We start from the raw sequence: 16,514 nt of genomic DNA on the forward strand, positions 1-16,514 counted from the left end.
TCACATTTCCTGGCCTTCACTTCCTGCTTCGAACATCCTATCTTCACATTTCCTGGCCTATACTTCCTGCTTCACATTTCCTGTTTTTTGTTTCGTGCTTCATACATGCTATGTTGGACAGGAAGTGTGATGAAGAAATTATTGAGAAGGAAGTAAGAAACAGGAAGTTTTGTTTGTGTCTGGTTTTAGTTTTCTGGAGAGCTTGGAGAGCGAATGAAGGAAAGTTATGGGGATTTTTGCAGTCGGCACACTGAAGCGGTCAACTACTACAAAGAGCAGCTGCAGAGCAACAAGAAGTTCCAGAACCTCATGAAAGTATGTTGAGATCTTATATGACTAACATTTGCAAGGCTGTCCTCAGTGCTGCTTTAAATCATTTTCTCCCCTTATTATGTTTCAGAAAATCAGCAATCTGCCAATAGTGCGGCGGTTAGGCGTTCCAGAGTGTATCTTGCTGGTGACTCAGCGAATCACCAAGTATCCTGTTCTTTTGGAGCGCATCCTGCATAACACAGAAGGTTGGTCGTTGCAGTTCAATGAAACGATCCAGATATGATGGATTTGCAAAATTCTAAAGGCTTTCTTCTCATTGCAGCCGGGACAGAGGAACATGAAGGATTAGGACAGGCTCTCAATCTAATCAAAGACATCATCGTACAGGTGGATGCCCAGGTCAACGTTTACGAGAAGGAAGCACGGCTCAGGGAAATCGCCTCCAAGGTGGAACCCAAGTCCCTCGGGAAAATCAAAGATGGACGCGTTTTCCGAAAGGAGGACCTTTCTCAGGGGCGCCGCAAGCTCTTGTGTGAGGGCATGGTCAACTGGAAGGCCGCATCTGGTCGACTTAAAGGTATTATTAGAGCAATAATTCCTATGCATAAGTATGGGGATATCGTTCGTGTTTCCCCAAAAATGTTTTGCAACAGTTTTGCCAGAGAACACAAAAGCATCAAAATATATTTTCTCCTCCATTTTTATATATTTTTTTGTCCCCCTTAGGGCTCCATATACATAAGTTTGTTTGGTGCACAACTGAAATCTGTTATTCTTCTGTTGCAGATATTCTAGCTCTCCTTCTTACTGATGTTCTCGTCTTGTTGCAAGAAAAGGACCAGAGATACGTGTTCTCCACTGTGGTGAGTGCGAGAACTTTGTTTTTGGTTTATACAAGAAGAGAAATTGTTTATCTTAATGCACTCATCTGTGCTGTTTTTTTGCTAGGACAACAAGCCATCCGTTATTTCACTGCAGAAGTTGATTGTCCGTGAGGTGGCACATGAGGAACGGGCCATGTTCCTCATCTGTGCCTCCTCAAACGAACCTGAGATGTACGAAATCCACACGGCCTCAAAAGAAGACCGCAACACTTGGATCACCCACATCCGTCAGGCCGTGGAGAGGTCTGTGTCTGACGGTAATCACATTTGTGTATGTATTTACTTCTGTCTGCATTTTCTTTAAATGTTCCTCCTTGGTCCATCAGCTGTCCAGATATAGAAGAGAGATTGTTTAGTGAGGAAGAGGAAGCCAGAGTCACCCGGTTTCGAGAGTTTCAAGGTAAATCACCACACATAGCTTGTTTCGTAATGACATTCATGGTTTTTCTGCTCATTTTGATGTTGTGATTTTTGGTTTTGTTTTTTTTTGGTTTTGTTTAATGAGGTTTGAAGGATCTGTCACTAGAGGGCGTAGTTGTGTTTTCATACTGAAACCTTGCAAGTCCTTTTGTCAAAAATAAGTATTTTTAGCGTAAATGCTTATTATATTAATATTATTAAATATTATACATTTTATATATACTATAATTCTAAACTAATATAAAATTAAATAATATATAATAATATGAACTAACATATAATGTAATTATAATGTGTGTTTGTGTGTGTGTGTATATATATAGATATATATATATATATATATATATATATATATATATATATATATATATATATACACACACACAAAACATTATAATATAAATATATTAGTATAAAAACATGTAGTCATGTGAACTTATTTAAATGTGTGTGTGTGTGTTCGTATGTTGTGTGTTATTTATAAAATGTGTAATTTATACTTGATGTAATTTAGTTATATTGTATAAGAAATACTTTTATTCAGCAGGGATGCATTAAATTGATCAAAAGTAACAAAATTAGTTGTTTAAAAAAAGTTACAAAAATGTATTTTTAGTTAATGCTGTTCTATTGACCAATTCATCGAAAAATTCTGTAACAATCACATTTTCCACAAAAAAATGGTTTCTTGCATTGTTATGGTTTGCTGTTGCATTTATAATGTTCTTTTGTTGAAAAATTGTAATACTGTTTTCTGTAGATCGCCTGACGTTGAAGGACGCTCAGATTGTCCAGAGCCTCACAGAGAAGCTGCAGTTGTTTGCAGATCTGGCTGAATCTGTGGCCGGTCTAGGGGACGCCAGCTCTCGCTCCTGTCTGCTGTTGCGGGGCGATGCCTCAGACCTCCAGCAGGGGGAGCAGCTGCTCAAAGGAGCCATTACTGAAGGTAACATGCCAGGTTGATGGCCTGATGAATCAGTTGGTTTGTGTTAATTGTCTTAAGCATTGGTGCAATTATGTAATCTTGCACCTGGTAGCAAACTATTTGAGAGTTTAATGTAGATATTGAAGTATATCTGTTTCTGTAGTGGAGAACCTGCAGAACCTCCTTGCATCTGGAGCTCGGGAAGCACCTCCACAGACTGAGGGGAACCAGAGTCCATCCTTGAGTTTGCTGCCACGCAGAGCGGACACCTTTGGTGGCTACGATAGCATTCCTAGCATACTGCCAAAGAGTAAGAGTCAATACGAGTGATTAGACACTGATTATAGACGCCACATTAACGGAGATTTGTTGGAGTATTTTAACGCAAGACTCATTATCATTGCATAATATTGGATCTTTTTATCCATATTCATTGCATATTTTAAAGGCTGTGCATCCCATGTACTATGCAGTGGGGAAGATTACAACTGATTAGTCTTAAATCATAGTTGAAAATAGAACATTAAAGATTTAATTTTCCTTTGTTGTTCTCTATCATTTTATTTTTTTAATGTGTTTGTTGTTAATTGTGTTTGTTTTTTCTGTCTTTTGTTCTTTTTTCTTTCATTTTATAGTTTTTGTCACTCTTGTATGTTTTTGATTTTTGCTTGTTTCTTTCTCTTTTGTTTGTTTTTTTAATTAATTTGCTGTTTTCTTTGTTTGCTCTTTTTTGTTCAATCACTTGTTTCTTCTGTCTTTTTGTTGTTCTTTCGTTTGTTTGTTTTTATGATAGCCTTTTGTTTATTATTTAGTTTCATTCTTTTAATTGTCCTTTTGTTTTCTTTTCCTTCATTCTTTTATTTGTTTGATTTGTTTGTTTGTGTAATATTTTGTTTCTTAACTTTGAAGATTTTGTTCTCTGACCTTTGTTCTTTCTTTTCCATCTGGCTTGCTTTCAGTTTGCACTGCATTCTTACCAGACACTTACTTACAATGCAGTACACACATCATGTTTGAGCAAATACAAACTATCCACAACCCCCTGTGTTACAGAATATGGTTGGTTTGTGCTGTTTATAGGTCTGTAATGTACCTGTCCAGTTTAAGTTGTAAATCCGGTGTGTTTGTTTTAAATCAGACGGCAGTTTTAGGAAGAAGGTTGCCGGAGTGGCTGGCAGGTCCAGGGACAGGAGTCAGCGGGCCAGCTCTGATCCGCAGCTCAAAGAGGTGTACGCATATCAGGACCGGGATGAGCTGGTGAGGGAACACACTCATGCAGGCCTTTGTCCCACAGATGACAAGAACCTGTCTGTGTTTACTAAATGAGAAGAATGACTTCAGATGTTTTGGACAGGACACTTTTGTATGTTTTAATCTGTCACACTAGTCGTTGTCAGGCTATAGATCTGGTAATTATATGATGATTATATAAAAAAATATATATGATTATTATATTATTTAGTGTATTATTATTATTATTATTATTATTATTATTGTTGTTCAAATGTATAACAATATCTATAATTTATATTTGTTTATTTATAGTAATGTATATGTATATATAATTAATAATTATATATAATGTTTATAATAATGTAGTTATTTATTTATTGTAGTGTGTATTATATATGTATATAAAACAATATTGTTTACATAAATTATGTAGTAATGTTTATACACACAAATATATATTTTGTATTTATAATATAAAAATATATATTGTATATTAGTGTGTATTTACATTCTATATTTTAATCAAATAAATCAAATATTTATTAGCAAATATAATTATAGTAAAATATTGTCAATTTGTAATAGATTATAAAATATTATATTACAACATTTGAACATTAGTTTATCACCATTTTTATTAATGTTGGCAGTTTGTGTGGAATTAAAAAAAAATTAATAGAAAAAAGAAATATTGATCAGGGTTTAATAAAATATGAAAATGTATTGTACTTTTTTTTTAACTCTTTCCCTGTCAGCGTTTTTGATTATTTTTACTAAAATTTTGTGGCCCCTAAAATATTTTGTTGAATGAATAACCGAACATGCAATAGATCAAAATAAAGAACAGAGCCTCTACTTTTAAACGAACAAACAAAATAAAATCTAGCTTTAAGTATTCTTTTTTGCCAACACTTGAATGCAAGTAAGTAAAAAATTAAAATTAAATAAAATTTTAATAAAAAATTCATAAATTATGTTTTAAAAAAAAAAAAAACAATTTGAGCAAAAAGCTGACACTGTTGCATTTTAATCAAATACTACATCTGGATCATATTCAGTAATATTATCAAAGCAAAGATGCAGTGAATGGCTTCCATCAGCACTCCAAAAGCTTCCACAGTCTTTTACCACTTCCTGGATTGACATTTCACTCCGTAACTTAAGGCAGTTTTCATTTATATGCTGTTTATTGTTGACAATTTTTCATATGCCTCTGTTTACATATGAGATCACACGTTTCTGCATCTTCCTCGCCTGTGATTTTGATCGGGACATTCTGGACTTGTTCAGCTGATGTGTAATAGCACCTCCAAGTGTATAACAGTGAAAACACAGAAACCTGGAAAATTCCATGGTTGGCAGGGAAAGAGTTAATGTTTGTTACTATAATTAACTATAATAAAGTAATGCATTACTCATCTACCTTGATAATCTTTGAATAAGTCTTTGAAATATCTTAATTCTCATAAAACATTGAAATGCATGAATAAATCTAAACAACTGTTTTTCATTTATTTTAATCTGTCGTCTCTCTCTCAGGACGAGGCCTCTTCACCTGCCTTGCACAAAATGTGGTCCACCTGTAAATTTCCAGAGTCCGAGGTAAGAGCGCACACTGGACTGGATTTGAGGCGATTGTCTCACTTTGTTTCCCACGAGATGAAAGACGCATATCCTTTCTCACACGCCTCTCAATACATATTTGAGATGGTAACCTTTGCGTTCACCGCACCTAATCGTCAGTTAATGCAGCGATACTTCACTTGGCAGGAATGTGGCATTGTGTCTTGTGAGAAGAATTAATCATCTCTGAATATTGAATCATCCTGCCAGTAATGTTGCCCTTGTCTTCCTGTTTTTCCAGTTCTATGAGCGAGTGCTGCTGCTGTCCCAGAGGCTGTACAGTTTACAGGTACAACAGATGACCACACTCATGTCTCACTCATAATGTCAGCCACATGCATCCTGTAATCATGACAGGATCTGCTTTAAAGGAATCTTCCAGTTTCAGGTTCCTCAGGCTGTGGTCGTTTGTTTGCTCAGATGTTCACGACATCTGTAATATTGTGGTTAAGCTATAGCTACATATCTTGTGTTCATGAGTCCATTCTTTTATTTTCATTCGCTTGTTTGCTCCTTTTAATTTGTTCTCGTTGCTTCTTCTGTCTTTCATTTGCTTATATCCGCATATAAATGCCACATTTTTATGAGGATGTTACCCCTGGACATTTGCAGTGTGTAAGCTGTTGTCACTGGTCCTCTTAGCATCATAATAAACAAAACCTATTCAAATTCTGAATGGATTAGCCAAGAAAGCGTGCAAAGAACACAAAAAAATATCAACAGAAAATGTTGGTGATTTGGCTATTGATCAGTGCTGCAAAAACACGTTGAAAATAGAAACCTCTTTCTATGTTTGAGTTGAAACACAAACACACACTGGAGCATTTGGAAAACATGTTTCACCAGTATCCTATTTCTACAACTTCAGCTGACGTTCTCTTGCTTTCTTTCGTTTCGTTGCCTCTAGCACTCCCGTACACCTGCTCTGGATAGGTTGCAAAGTAATATCTAATGAGTATTTCATACATGTTTTTAGATGTGAAAGTTATTAAGATGTTAAAAATATTGAAGCCAAAGGTTTTCATTAAGCAATAAGTTACTGGTAGGTAGCCACGTCAGTAGCAAGAGACGACGCTTATAGCGTCTGTATAGAGGCACTAAAAAAGCTAGAAATTCAATTTAGCATTTATATATATTAAAAAACAAGCTTTATATCATTTTTATGATTTTTAATGAAATTTTAAATAATGAAAATTAGTTTGTGTCTGCTTATGTTATTCATCAGTGTTTGAACCATTAAAGAAGAAAATGCATTTTTCGTATTTGATTTATGAGTTCAAAAGCGGAAAATTAATGGGCGCAAAAGTACATGGACCCCAGTATTCAGTCAGTTTGTTTGTTTGAATTTTTTTGTTTGTTGTCTTTGTTCTTTCATTTAGTTTTTTACTCTTGTTAATTTTGTTGTTTAGATTTTTTTGTTTTAGTCTTTCCTTTATGCTTTTTACTTTCATTTTTTGTTCTTTAATTCTTTTGTTTGTTTTTGTTCTTTTACTTGTTTTTTCTGTTTTTGTTTTTCTTTTGTTTTTACTCTTGCTGTTTTCTTTCAGCCTTTTTCTTTTTTAATTTTTTTTTCTTTTACTCAATTTCAATTTTGTTTGTTTGTTTGCTGTCTCTGTTTATACTTTATTTGGTTTTTCTTTCAGTTGTTTGTTTTGATGAAAGTCCGTTCTTTTGGCCGTTTGTTTATTCTTTTGTTATTTTTTTTTCTTTCAGTTTTCCTTTCGTTTTCTTTCTTGACTTTTTGTTTGTCATTGTTCTTTTTTCTTTTGTTGTTGTTTTGTTTATTTTCTCGTTTTTGTTTTTATTGTTCTGTTTTGTTGTATTCTTTGTCTTTTGTTTTGTTTATTTACCCGTTTTATGCTTTTGTTTTTGTCTTTTATTGGTTCTTTTGTTTGTTGACAGTCTGTTCTTTCTTTTAGTCTGTTTTTTTCTTCTGTCCTTTTAGCTATCCTGTAATTTTCTTTGTTCCATTCTTTTGGTTTTGGTTTAATTCTTTCTGTATTTTGTTGTGTTCCTCATTCACACTTTTGTTTTTTTTTTTTTCTCTTTCTGTCAAGTTGCTTGCTTTCTTTTTTGTGCTTTCATTCTGTTTGCATTGCATTCAATTTACATTCTTACCAGACACTTTCTTACCAAAGCTCCTTACAATACAGTACACAAATCATGTTTGAGCAAATACAAGGCCAGGCAGCTGAAGCACTAATCTAAGCCTTAGTTACCAGGAAGCTCTTAACAACTATCCAAACATCAAGTCCTTTCTGTGTCCTTCCCCATCAGGCCATAATCTCTCAACAAGATAGCCACATCGAGCTCCAGCGGGCCTCTCTCCTCACTGCTGAGCGGGACCGTCCCGGCAGCCGGAACCGTGGCACAGATGTGCTTCTGGAGCAGGAGAAGCAGCGCAACCTGGAGAAGCACCGTGAGGAGCTCGCCAACTTCCAGCGGCTGCAGAGCCAGCATCGGCAGGAGCAGGCGCGCTGGGAACGGGAGCGGGAGAAGCAGCGGCGGCAGGCGGAGGCAGCCGAGCAGCGACTGAAGGAGCGGGAGGAGGAGTGTTGGCGACTGGAGCTGCGTTTGGCTGAGGAGAGGCAGGAACTCGAGAGGCAAAGGCAGACGTATCAGCAAGATCTGGAGAGGCTGAGAGAGTCCACGCGTGCCGTTGAGAGAGAGAAAGAGCGATTGGAGCAACAGAGGAATTTGAAGAAACACCACACAGTGTCAAATACGGCAGCGCTGTATGCACAGGAAGTTGGACAGGTGAGATGCCACCTGACTGTAGTTGTTTCCATATCCCTCGCTTCATTATAATGTAACACTTTACTATTGGTCCCTACATGAATCTTGGTTCTCTTGGATAGCCGCACAGGTTACTAAATAGATCCAAATAATCATACCAATCCAACTGGTTGACACAACAAATATAAAAAAATTAGGCTAAATAGGCAAAAAAATGTAGTGCCACTTTTCATTGTTTCAAAAAAAAGTTCACTTCATTTAAAAAAAAAAAAAAACACAGTAAAAACCATAATATTGTGAAATATTATTACAAATTAAAAGAACTGTTTTCTATTTTAATACATTTTAAAATGTAATTTATTCCTGTGATGCAAAGCTGAATTTTCACCATTACTCCAGTCTTCACTGTCACATGATCCTTTAGAAATCATTCTAATATGCTGATTTGCTGCTCAAGAAGCATTTATTATTATTATCAGTGTTGAAAACAGTTGTGTGAGGTCATGTTTTTGTGGAAAACATTTTTCAGGACTGTTTGAAAAAACTGAATTTATATCCTCTTAACAATTTTTAATATTTTTCTCAGTTTACATTTTAATTCAGATTATTTATATTTAAAAAAATCAAAACATCAGAAAGATTTCAACACTGTTATTTTTTATGTGTTAAAATAATATGTGCATTAATGTTTTTAACAATAACTTCTGAATCGATTCATTGAAAGAGACCTTTTGAACTGAATCTCAGAAATGAATATAACTTTGCAACAATGAATTTAGTCCAACTCAACTCTATCATTAATTTTTGATGCATCACCCAGCTATTCAAAGAAATGGGACCTGGCATACATGAAATTGGCATGATGTCACCTTTGTACTCCCTTTTTAGTGCCACATGTTATTAAAATTTCTAGGTATAGGTGTGCCAGCTGAGAGCATCTGCCTTTCCCACGCTCTCTTTTCAGCTCTGCTATACCAGTACAATCACAGGGAACAATGTGGAACTGTGAGGTTACATAGCAGTGGCTTTGCTAATCTACCTGCCACCCTGCCCTACCTGTTTGCCGATGAGTCTGCCAGATTACCCAGCTAGCTCTCTGGGAGAGAAACAGACACTCGGACAAGGTCTTAACCGGCTCACAAAAAAAGCCAGTCTCTGTGTATACAGCATATAACAAAAGCCACATATTGTGCAATATCTAGCTCTCAACAGTACTGAAACCATCCAAGAGATCACAACACACTAAAATCATGGCCAACAACCACGTTTTCTTTAGAAAACAGAAATATGTACTTTGCATTTAGCATTATTTGCTCATTTGCACACAGTTTGACTGGCTCCATCATCTGGTTTTCATCAAACTCAGGGGTTTTCGTGCTTTCCTTCAATCACATTAAACTGATTTGAGTGCTGTGGCCTGTCTGTCCATTTGCGTGTGCGTACTTGATGACTAACCCTCATATTTTGACAGATTACTCCGAAAAGGACGTCTAAGGAGCTGGACAAGGTATTTCAAATCTGATAGTGATTTTTTTCTATTAAATTGTGTGATTGATTGCTATTTAAAATGCCATTTTAAAAAAATCTTGAGATTTTCGGTGTGTAGGGCTGCACAATTTGGCCAAATATTTTGTAATTATCAAATATGACCATAAATGATCAATTTTATACATATAACTATTACTACTACTACTAAAAAATAAATATTAAACAAATTTAGAAATATTACAATTTAATGCAACTTTAAAATAGTGCTGTCAAAGCAATTAATAACGATTAATCGCATCCAAAATAAGTTTTTGTTTGCATAATATATATTATATATATATATATATATATATATATATATATATATATATATATAAATACACAAACTTGCATGTATATATTTCAGAAATATGTTGTTTATATATTAAATATATTTATTTATAATATAAATTATATTAATATAAATACAGGTAAATATTTTTGAAATATATTCTGTATGTGTGTGTATTTATATATACATAATAAATATATATAGAACCCAAACATATATTATGCAAACAAAAACTTTTATTTTGGATGCGATTAATCGTTTGACAACACTACCATAAAATAAAAATTAAGAAATGCGTTTTGTAGTACAACTATAAAATTACAGTATTGTCCAAGCCCTAAAAGAATGTGTTTTTAAACATTTTTTAATTTTGAACAAGTTACTGTATTTTTTAACACTCAACACTGACTGCACCAGGTGCAATGCAACAGCTAAAGACGTCTTTCTGCATGCATAGTTTAATAATTACAATTTTTAGATACTGACATTAATTGTCTAGTCTGTGAATTTGTTAGGAAAGCCCTGCTTTAATGGCTGTAGTACCGGAAATTAATTTGTACATTCAGATACTGTTACACATTTCAGTATGATAAACACCCTCTCAGAGACGGTACGTCTTTAATTTATTCCCTTTGTCACCACCACTAAAATCATAAATCTAGATAAGATCACTATTTAAGCTCAATTAAAAAGCCGGCTAGTTGACCATCCTAATCCTTCCCTAGTAAATTGGGCTAAGAATCACATGATTTTTAACACTTGTGTATATAGTGTTCTCAAATGTTATAATGACACAAACAGCCCCTGACAGTAAGATGCCACAGCTTTGATGTTCATTGTGTGTATTTGAGGTCATGGAGGCATGTCCGGTCATGCCCGGCCTTGTCAGATTTCCTGTGATCTCGGCTTATCTCAGGTTAGTACAGCTATCGGTACATAGTAACCGTCTGCCCGTGGTGCCAGGCTACAGACTTTAGTCAAATATACACCATATTGTGGAGATTTATTATGATGGTGAGCAGAAATGAAAGCATATGCTTTTCAGTTCGTTTAGAAAGTTCTAGCTTCAAAGAAGTGAATTTATGACCTAAAAAATGTTTTTTACTAAAGGCTAGTAGAGAGAAAGAATCAGACAAACAACGTGTACATGCATTATTTGACAATGTTGTTTAGCATTTCCACCGTTCGCTTAACTAGTTTTATTATGCGCTGTATTGTTTTATTATCCATCATGCTGTCAGCTTTAATGACAGATATATTGGGGGTTGTTTGACCTGTTCTTTTGTTACTGCCTTAGTCACTTCCGTATTTTAAACCATGGCTCAACTCTTAAGATGACGTCGAATTTTGGTCTTTCATGTGCTCCTCTCTCTCTTTCTCTCTTTCATACATGCTCAACTTTGACCTCTAGTTCCAAAGAAGGCAACTTTTTATGGCTGAGTATATTTTACCTTTGAAAGATTTATGTTCCACATTCCTGTTTCCAGGGAAGTCTGTATTTGTGATGCTTCGTTGTGAGGTAAAAACACCCGAAACAACCCTTCAGAAACAGGTATTTAGCACCATGATTTAAGAGCCACGTTTTCAGCAGTGAGCCCTTCCGACCAGCCCATGCACAGCAAATGTATATTTGCTCAAAGTATCCAGGGAAGTCTTGAGTTGGGAAAACCGCAACGTATAATTACCTGCCAGCACCCTTTCATTAATACTAGTGCTGGAATTCGGCCAATCTTAATTGTTTGTGATGTCAGTCAAGTCTTTTGTGCCAAAAATCTTGTGCACCCCTCACATTTTTAACGCTCTGGAAACCTTAGATTTACTGAAGGCACCTTAAGGACTGGAAACAATGGAGCATCTGTACTGGGATCCCAGCGTGTTTGGGAAAAGTACTCTTGCTCCACAAAGGCCACGCTGTTTGATGGTTCAAGATGATGTTGCCCCTGGCCAGTTGGAGAAGTTCAGTCTTTTCCGACCTCTAGATCAGTGTTTCCCAATCCTGTTCCAACACTACACATTTTGGATGTCTTCCTTATCTGGCCAATCTGTTTCAGGTGTTGGAATCTCTACTAATTGAGTTGACGAGTTAATTCAGTTGAGTATGAAAATATATAGGTTGGGAAACACTGGGGGATGTTCTTCTAGGATCCTCATTCATTAGCAATGTTTGAATGTTCTCCTTAACATTTTTTGTAGAATGATGGAAATTAGAGGGTGCAGTTATGACTTGAAGAAGTATAATGAACAGATTCAGAAGTGTGCCTCAAGTTTCCAGAAGAGTTTGAAAATGTGCTGTGTTGAGGTGCGTCCAGAAACAGTGTTAGCACCCGGTTCATGCTGGTGGAAAAGGGGTATCTGATTGGCTGTTCAGCTGGCGAACCAGTGCACAAGAAAGGCGCAGAACGGATGGGTTACTTGGCCATCGAGCGTCGGCTTGGTGTGTCAGGGCAACTTTGGACCCAGATGCTGCCACTAGTTTGTCAGCGTCGGCTTGGTGTGTTCTGGACATTATAAACACAAATTTAAGGGGTTTTGGAACCGAGGTGGAAGAAACAGCATTTCTTCGATATGGCAACAATGCGCTACTAAAGTAAAAGTGGTGGAGATGATTGAGGTTCCCAGAAGAACACCTAGTGTTTAGATGTTTTCCTTAAGCACATTTTTTGTGAAATTATGCAAATTGGAGGGTGTAATTGTGACTTGCAGAAGCATAATGTACAGACAGAGGTGGGTAGTAACGAGTTACATTTACTTCGTTACATTTACTTGAGTACATTTTTTGGGTAACTAATACTTTTAGAGTATATTTTAAAATGGGTACTTTTACTCTTACTCAAGTATATTTTTAGAGAAAAAACGGTACTTTTACTTCGTTACTGTGGGCGACTCTCCTCTCGTTACTGTATCTTAATGCAATACAAGTTAAAAATGCTTCAGTTTATTCCAAACGCGCCGTCTACTTTTCTCTGGGCAATGAACGATGCCCATTCGCGAATGATTCATTCTTTTGAGTCGATTCTGTTTAAAGGCTTTATCAAACCAGTTGGCAAACCAGTGAATCGGTTCGCGAATCAGTTCGAATGATTCGTTCAGTTCCCTGCCGCACGCGCTGAGTCTCTGAAGCGGTTCTCACTCAGATAACAGAGAGTTTAAAAACATCAAGAGCGCTGAAGACGTGGCTTTGGATCTACAGTCAGTTGAAAGCAAATCTGCAAAGGCTTGTTTGCTAGAGCTATATGAAGATCTTTATTTGATGAACACCGCGTGTGCTGTCTACTGTTCCACAGGTATAGGCCACGATACCACTATGACATCACCAGTTTGTTGTACATGTACCTTACATTAAATACAATGTATAATTTATACATTAAATAAACTGTCACAGAGAGTATGAAATGAACACCCGTGGAACCAGCGTTAGCTCTGCGCAGCGGCGCGCGAGCTGTTCTAGACACAATTAATATTCATATGCTTGCAAAAATATAGGCTACATTTGTTTACATTTTGCAGAACAGAAGATCCGTCAATATGCATTTGTTTCGTTATGTTCAGAGCAGTCATGTGAGGCGTTTTCAGAGGTTATAGGATAATACATAATTAATTTACTTTAAAATATAATTTAATTCAGTGATGCAAATCAGAATTTTCCTCAGCTGTTATTCCAGTTTTCGGAGTCATATGATCCTTCAGAAATCATTATAATATATCGATTTATTACCAGTGTTGGAAACAGTTTTGCTGCTTAATATTTTTTGGAACCTGTGACATTTTGTTCAGTATTCTTTGATGAATAAAAGCTAAAAAGAGCAGCACTGATAATAAATCAACATGATTTCTGAAGGATTATGTGACTCTGAAGACTGGGGTAAAGGCTGGGCAGTCGTGGCCTAATGGTTAGAGAGTTGGACTCGTAATCCAAAGGTTGTGGGTTCGAGTCTCCGGCCGGCAGGAATTGTAGGTGGGGGGAGTGAATGTCCAGCGCTCTCTCCACCCTCAATACCACGACTGAGGTGCCCTTGAGCAAGGCACCGAACCCAAAACTGCTCCCCGGGCGCTGCAGCATAATTGGCTGCCCACTGCTCCGGGTGTGTGTTCACGGTGTGTGTGTGTGTTCACTGCTGTGTGTGTGCACGTTGGATGGGTTAAATGCAGAGCACGAATTCCGAGTATGGGTCACCATATTTGGCAGTATGTCACTTCACTCACACTCATTTTTAAAGGCTGATGAAAATTCTCATTTGCATCACTGAAATAAATTACATTAAAATATATATATATATTTTTTTTTTTTTTTTTTTGAACGGCTGTGTGTGTGTGTATACACATACACATTACATAAATGTAATCTATATATCTAAATAAAAATAGACTATATTCAGTACATATATGATCCAAAGTAACTAGTAACTAACTACTTGAGTAGTTTTTTTATCCGATACTTTTTTACTCTTACTCAAGTAACTATTCAGACTATTACTTTTACTTTTACTTGAGTAAATATTTCTAGAAGTACTTTTACTTGAGTACAGTTTTTGGGTACTCTACCCACCTCTGTGTACAGATTGAGGAGGGTGGCGCTAGTTTCAGTTATATCTTTGAGGTGTGGAGAAGATTGGTCATTTTCACACCTTTAAATATTGTAAATGTGATAAACATTTACATGATTATCCAATCATTTCCATGAATTAAGGGTGTTGGTAACTTCATGGTTATTTATTTGAACTCCTTGCGTACATTTTCGCAAGGTTCGCTCCTAGGTGCATCCCAAAATCACCCAATCACCCTTGGGCACAGGTGGACTTTCCCTCCTGAACAGTGTAGAGTATGTCCTTTGGATGAAAAGTTTTGTGAGGGAGGCTGCTCACTAGTTGTTAGCTGGTGATGTGCATTAATAATCTTTACTTCATGCTTAACTTAGTCCTTTCATGTGGAGCTGTCTTCAATTTGTGTTACATTTTATGCCTGTGTTGACAAAGTTTGCTCAAGAGCGCATCAAACGTCATTGTTCTGCACGCAAAGCAGCATGTGTTTTAAATTTAGCTTCGTCCTGTAAATCCCAAACTCTTCTGGATTTCCTACACAGCACATTAGCTCGGCATTTCCTGCATGTCATGCTCAAAAATGTTGATCTTCAGAAGCCAAGTAAAAAAAAAAAAAAAAAAGTAATTTAAATGTAGAAGGTACATCTTAAACTTTTTGGCAAATTTAGGCTTTGTTCATTTAAAAGATGCATTCATCCAAAGTAATTTACAAGTAATGAAGAACGACATGAATAGCAGTTCAAGATAAGTGATTTATCTCAACAATATTATCGAAGTTGTTTGAAGTTCTGCAGTTGGGACAATTGGTAGTTATTAATAAATCCATTTTACATACATTGTGCCATTTGAGGTCAGTGCAAAAAAAATTATGTGAAAATGGTTTCCTGTATGATTTAGATCTGTCTCACAGACAGAACAAATTTCAGTGTAAATAAAGACATTCTTGCATAAATTCAATAAATATAAATGGTTCAGAGAGCCGTTCTTTTATAATGTGTCGTATTTGAATCTGTTGTAGTCCACTCTCATATAAATTGTTACATTCGGTTCAACATTTGTAAAGCTATTACTGGGTAAATTGTTGTTGCATTCAATTCAGTTTTTCGTAAATCTGTTGTGTATATTTTCATGTTCAACTCAACTGTTCGTAAATCCATTCTTGCGCAAGTTACAACATTTAGTCCAGTAATCCATTATTGCTAAAGTATTGCATTATATTCAGTTTTTCATAAATGTATTATTGTGTATATCGTCATGTTCAACTTCGTCGTTTGTTTATCCAGTCTTGCATAAATTGTTACATTCAGTTTCTTTGTTTGTAAAGCCATTAATGTGTAAAGTGTTGCATTTATTCAGTTTTTTGTAAATCTATTATTCAGTATGTTGTCATGTTTCACGTTTGCAAGTCAGTTCTTGTGTAAACCGTTGCATTTTATTGTTTACAAATCTGTACATTGTATTGTTGCGTTCAAGTTAATTATTTGAAAATACGGTTTTGTAAATGATTGCAGTCAGTTATTCGTCAATCCATTTTTGCATGAATTGTTGCATTTATTTCAGTTTTTCGTAAATCTGCTGTGTACATTGTTGCGTTCAACTCTATTGTTCGTAAATCCATTGTCACATCACATACGTCAGTCCTGGTAGTGCTTCGTTAATGATTGGATGGACAATATTGGTGCTAATATTTGCATTTCGCTCTGTGTTTTAGCTTTCCAGTTCCTCCAGCTTCAATGGTGAGCTGCTGCTCGGCAGAGCAGGGGAACAGTCGCTTACTCAAAAGTCGCACCTGCGGGCCTCTCTCTCCGTGACCCCCGCCGACTACACGGAGCGTCCCGAAGTCCACTCGTGCCGCGAGAGCTCCTGTGGCACCCAATCGGCCAAGACGGAGGTTCCCATCCATCTCATCAGCACCACAAACCAGCTGCACAAGCAGGGCAGTGTCCAGCAGCAGATACCCACCAAACTCGCCGCCCTCAGCAAGGGCAAGGAGAAGAGCGGGAAGGGCAAGAGTTCGCACCGCTCCGACAGTTTGGGTTAGTACTGGTCCGTTTGCAACCACC

The 16,514-nt window shown here is 36.4% G+C and overlaps 1 protein-coding gene across 2 annotated transcripts in view; it reads left to right on the forward strand.

The window, feature by feature from the left end:
- The window catches only part of LOC306875372 (rho guanine nucleotide exchange factor 18-like), a 50,996-nt gene that overhangs the window by 33,489 nt on the left and 993 nt on the right, over window positions 1–16,514 (forward strand). The window contains exons 17-30 of one of the 2 annotated variants that reach the window (XM_079425881.1): window positions 190–315; window positions 401–518; window positions 596–850; window positions 1,060–1,136; window positions 1,222–1,400; window positions 1,484–1,557; window positions 2,338–2,523; window positions 2,666–2,812; window positions 3,641–3,759; window positions 5,275–5,337; window positions 5,600–5,647; window positions 7,636–8,115; window positions 9,566–9,601; window positions 16,163–16,487. In XM_079425881.1, coding sequence (XP_079282007.1) covers window positions 190–315; window positions 401–518; window positions 596–850; window positions 1,060–1,136; window positions 1,222–1,400; window positions 1,484–1,557; window positions 2,338–2,523; window positions 2,666–2,812; window positions 3,641–3,759; window positions 5,275–5,337; window positions 5,600–5,647; window positions 7,636–8,115; window positions 9,566–9,601; window positions 16,163–16,487 — 2,233 coding nt within the window. The remainder of the gene's footprint in view (window positions 1–189; window positions 316–400; window positions 519–595; window positions 851–1,059; window positions 1,137–1,221; window positions 1,401–1,483; window positions 1,558–2,337; window positions 2,524–2,665; window positions 2,813–3,640; window positions 3,760–5,274; window positions 5,338–5,599; window positions 5,648–7,635; window positions 8,116–9,565; window positions 9,602–16,162; window positions 16,488–16,514) is intronic. The other variant, XM_079425882.1, reaches the window with a different exon arrangement.

Source organism: Barbus barbus (assembly GCF_936440315.1).
Source record: "Barbus barbus genome assembly, chromosome: 9".
Taxonomy (NCBI): domain Eukaryota; kingdom Metazoa; phylum Chordata; class Actinopteri; order Cypriniformes; family Cyprinidae; genus Barbus; species Barbus barbus.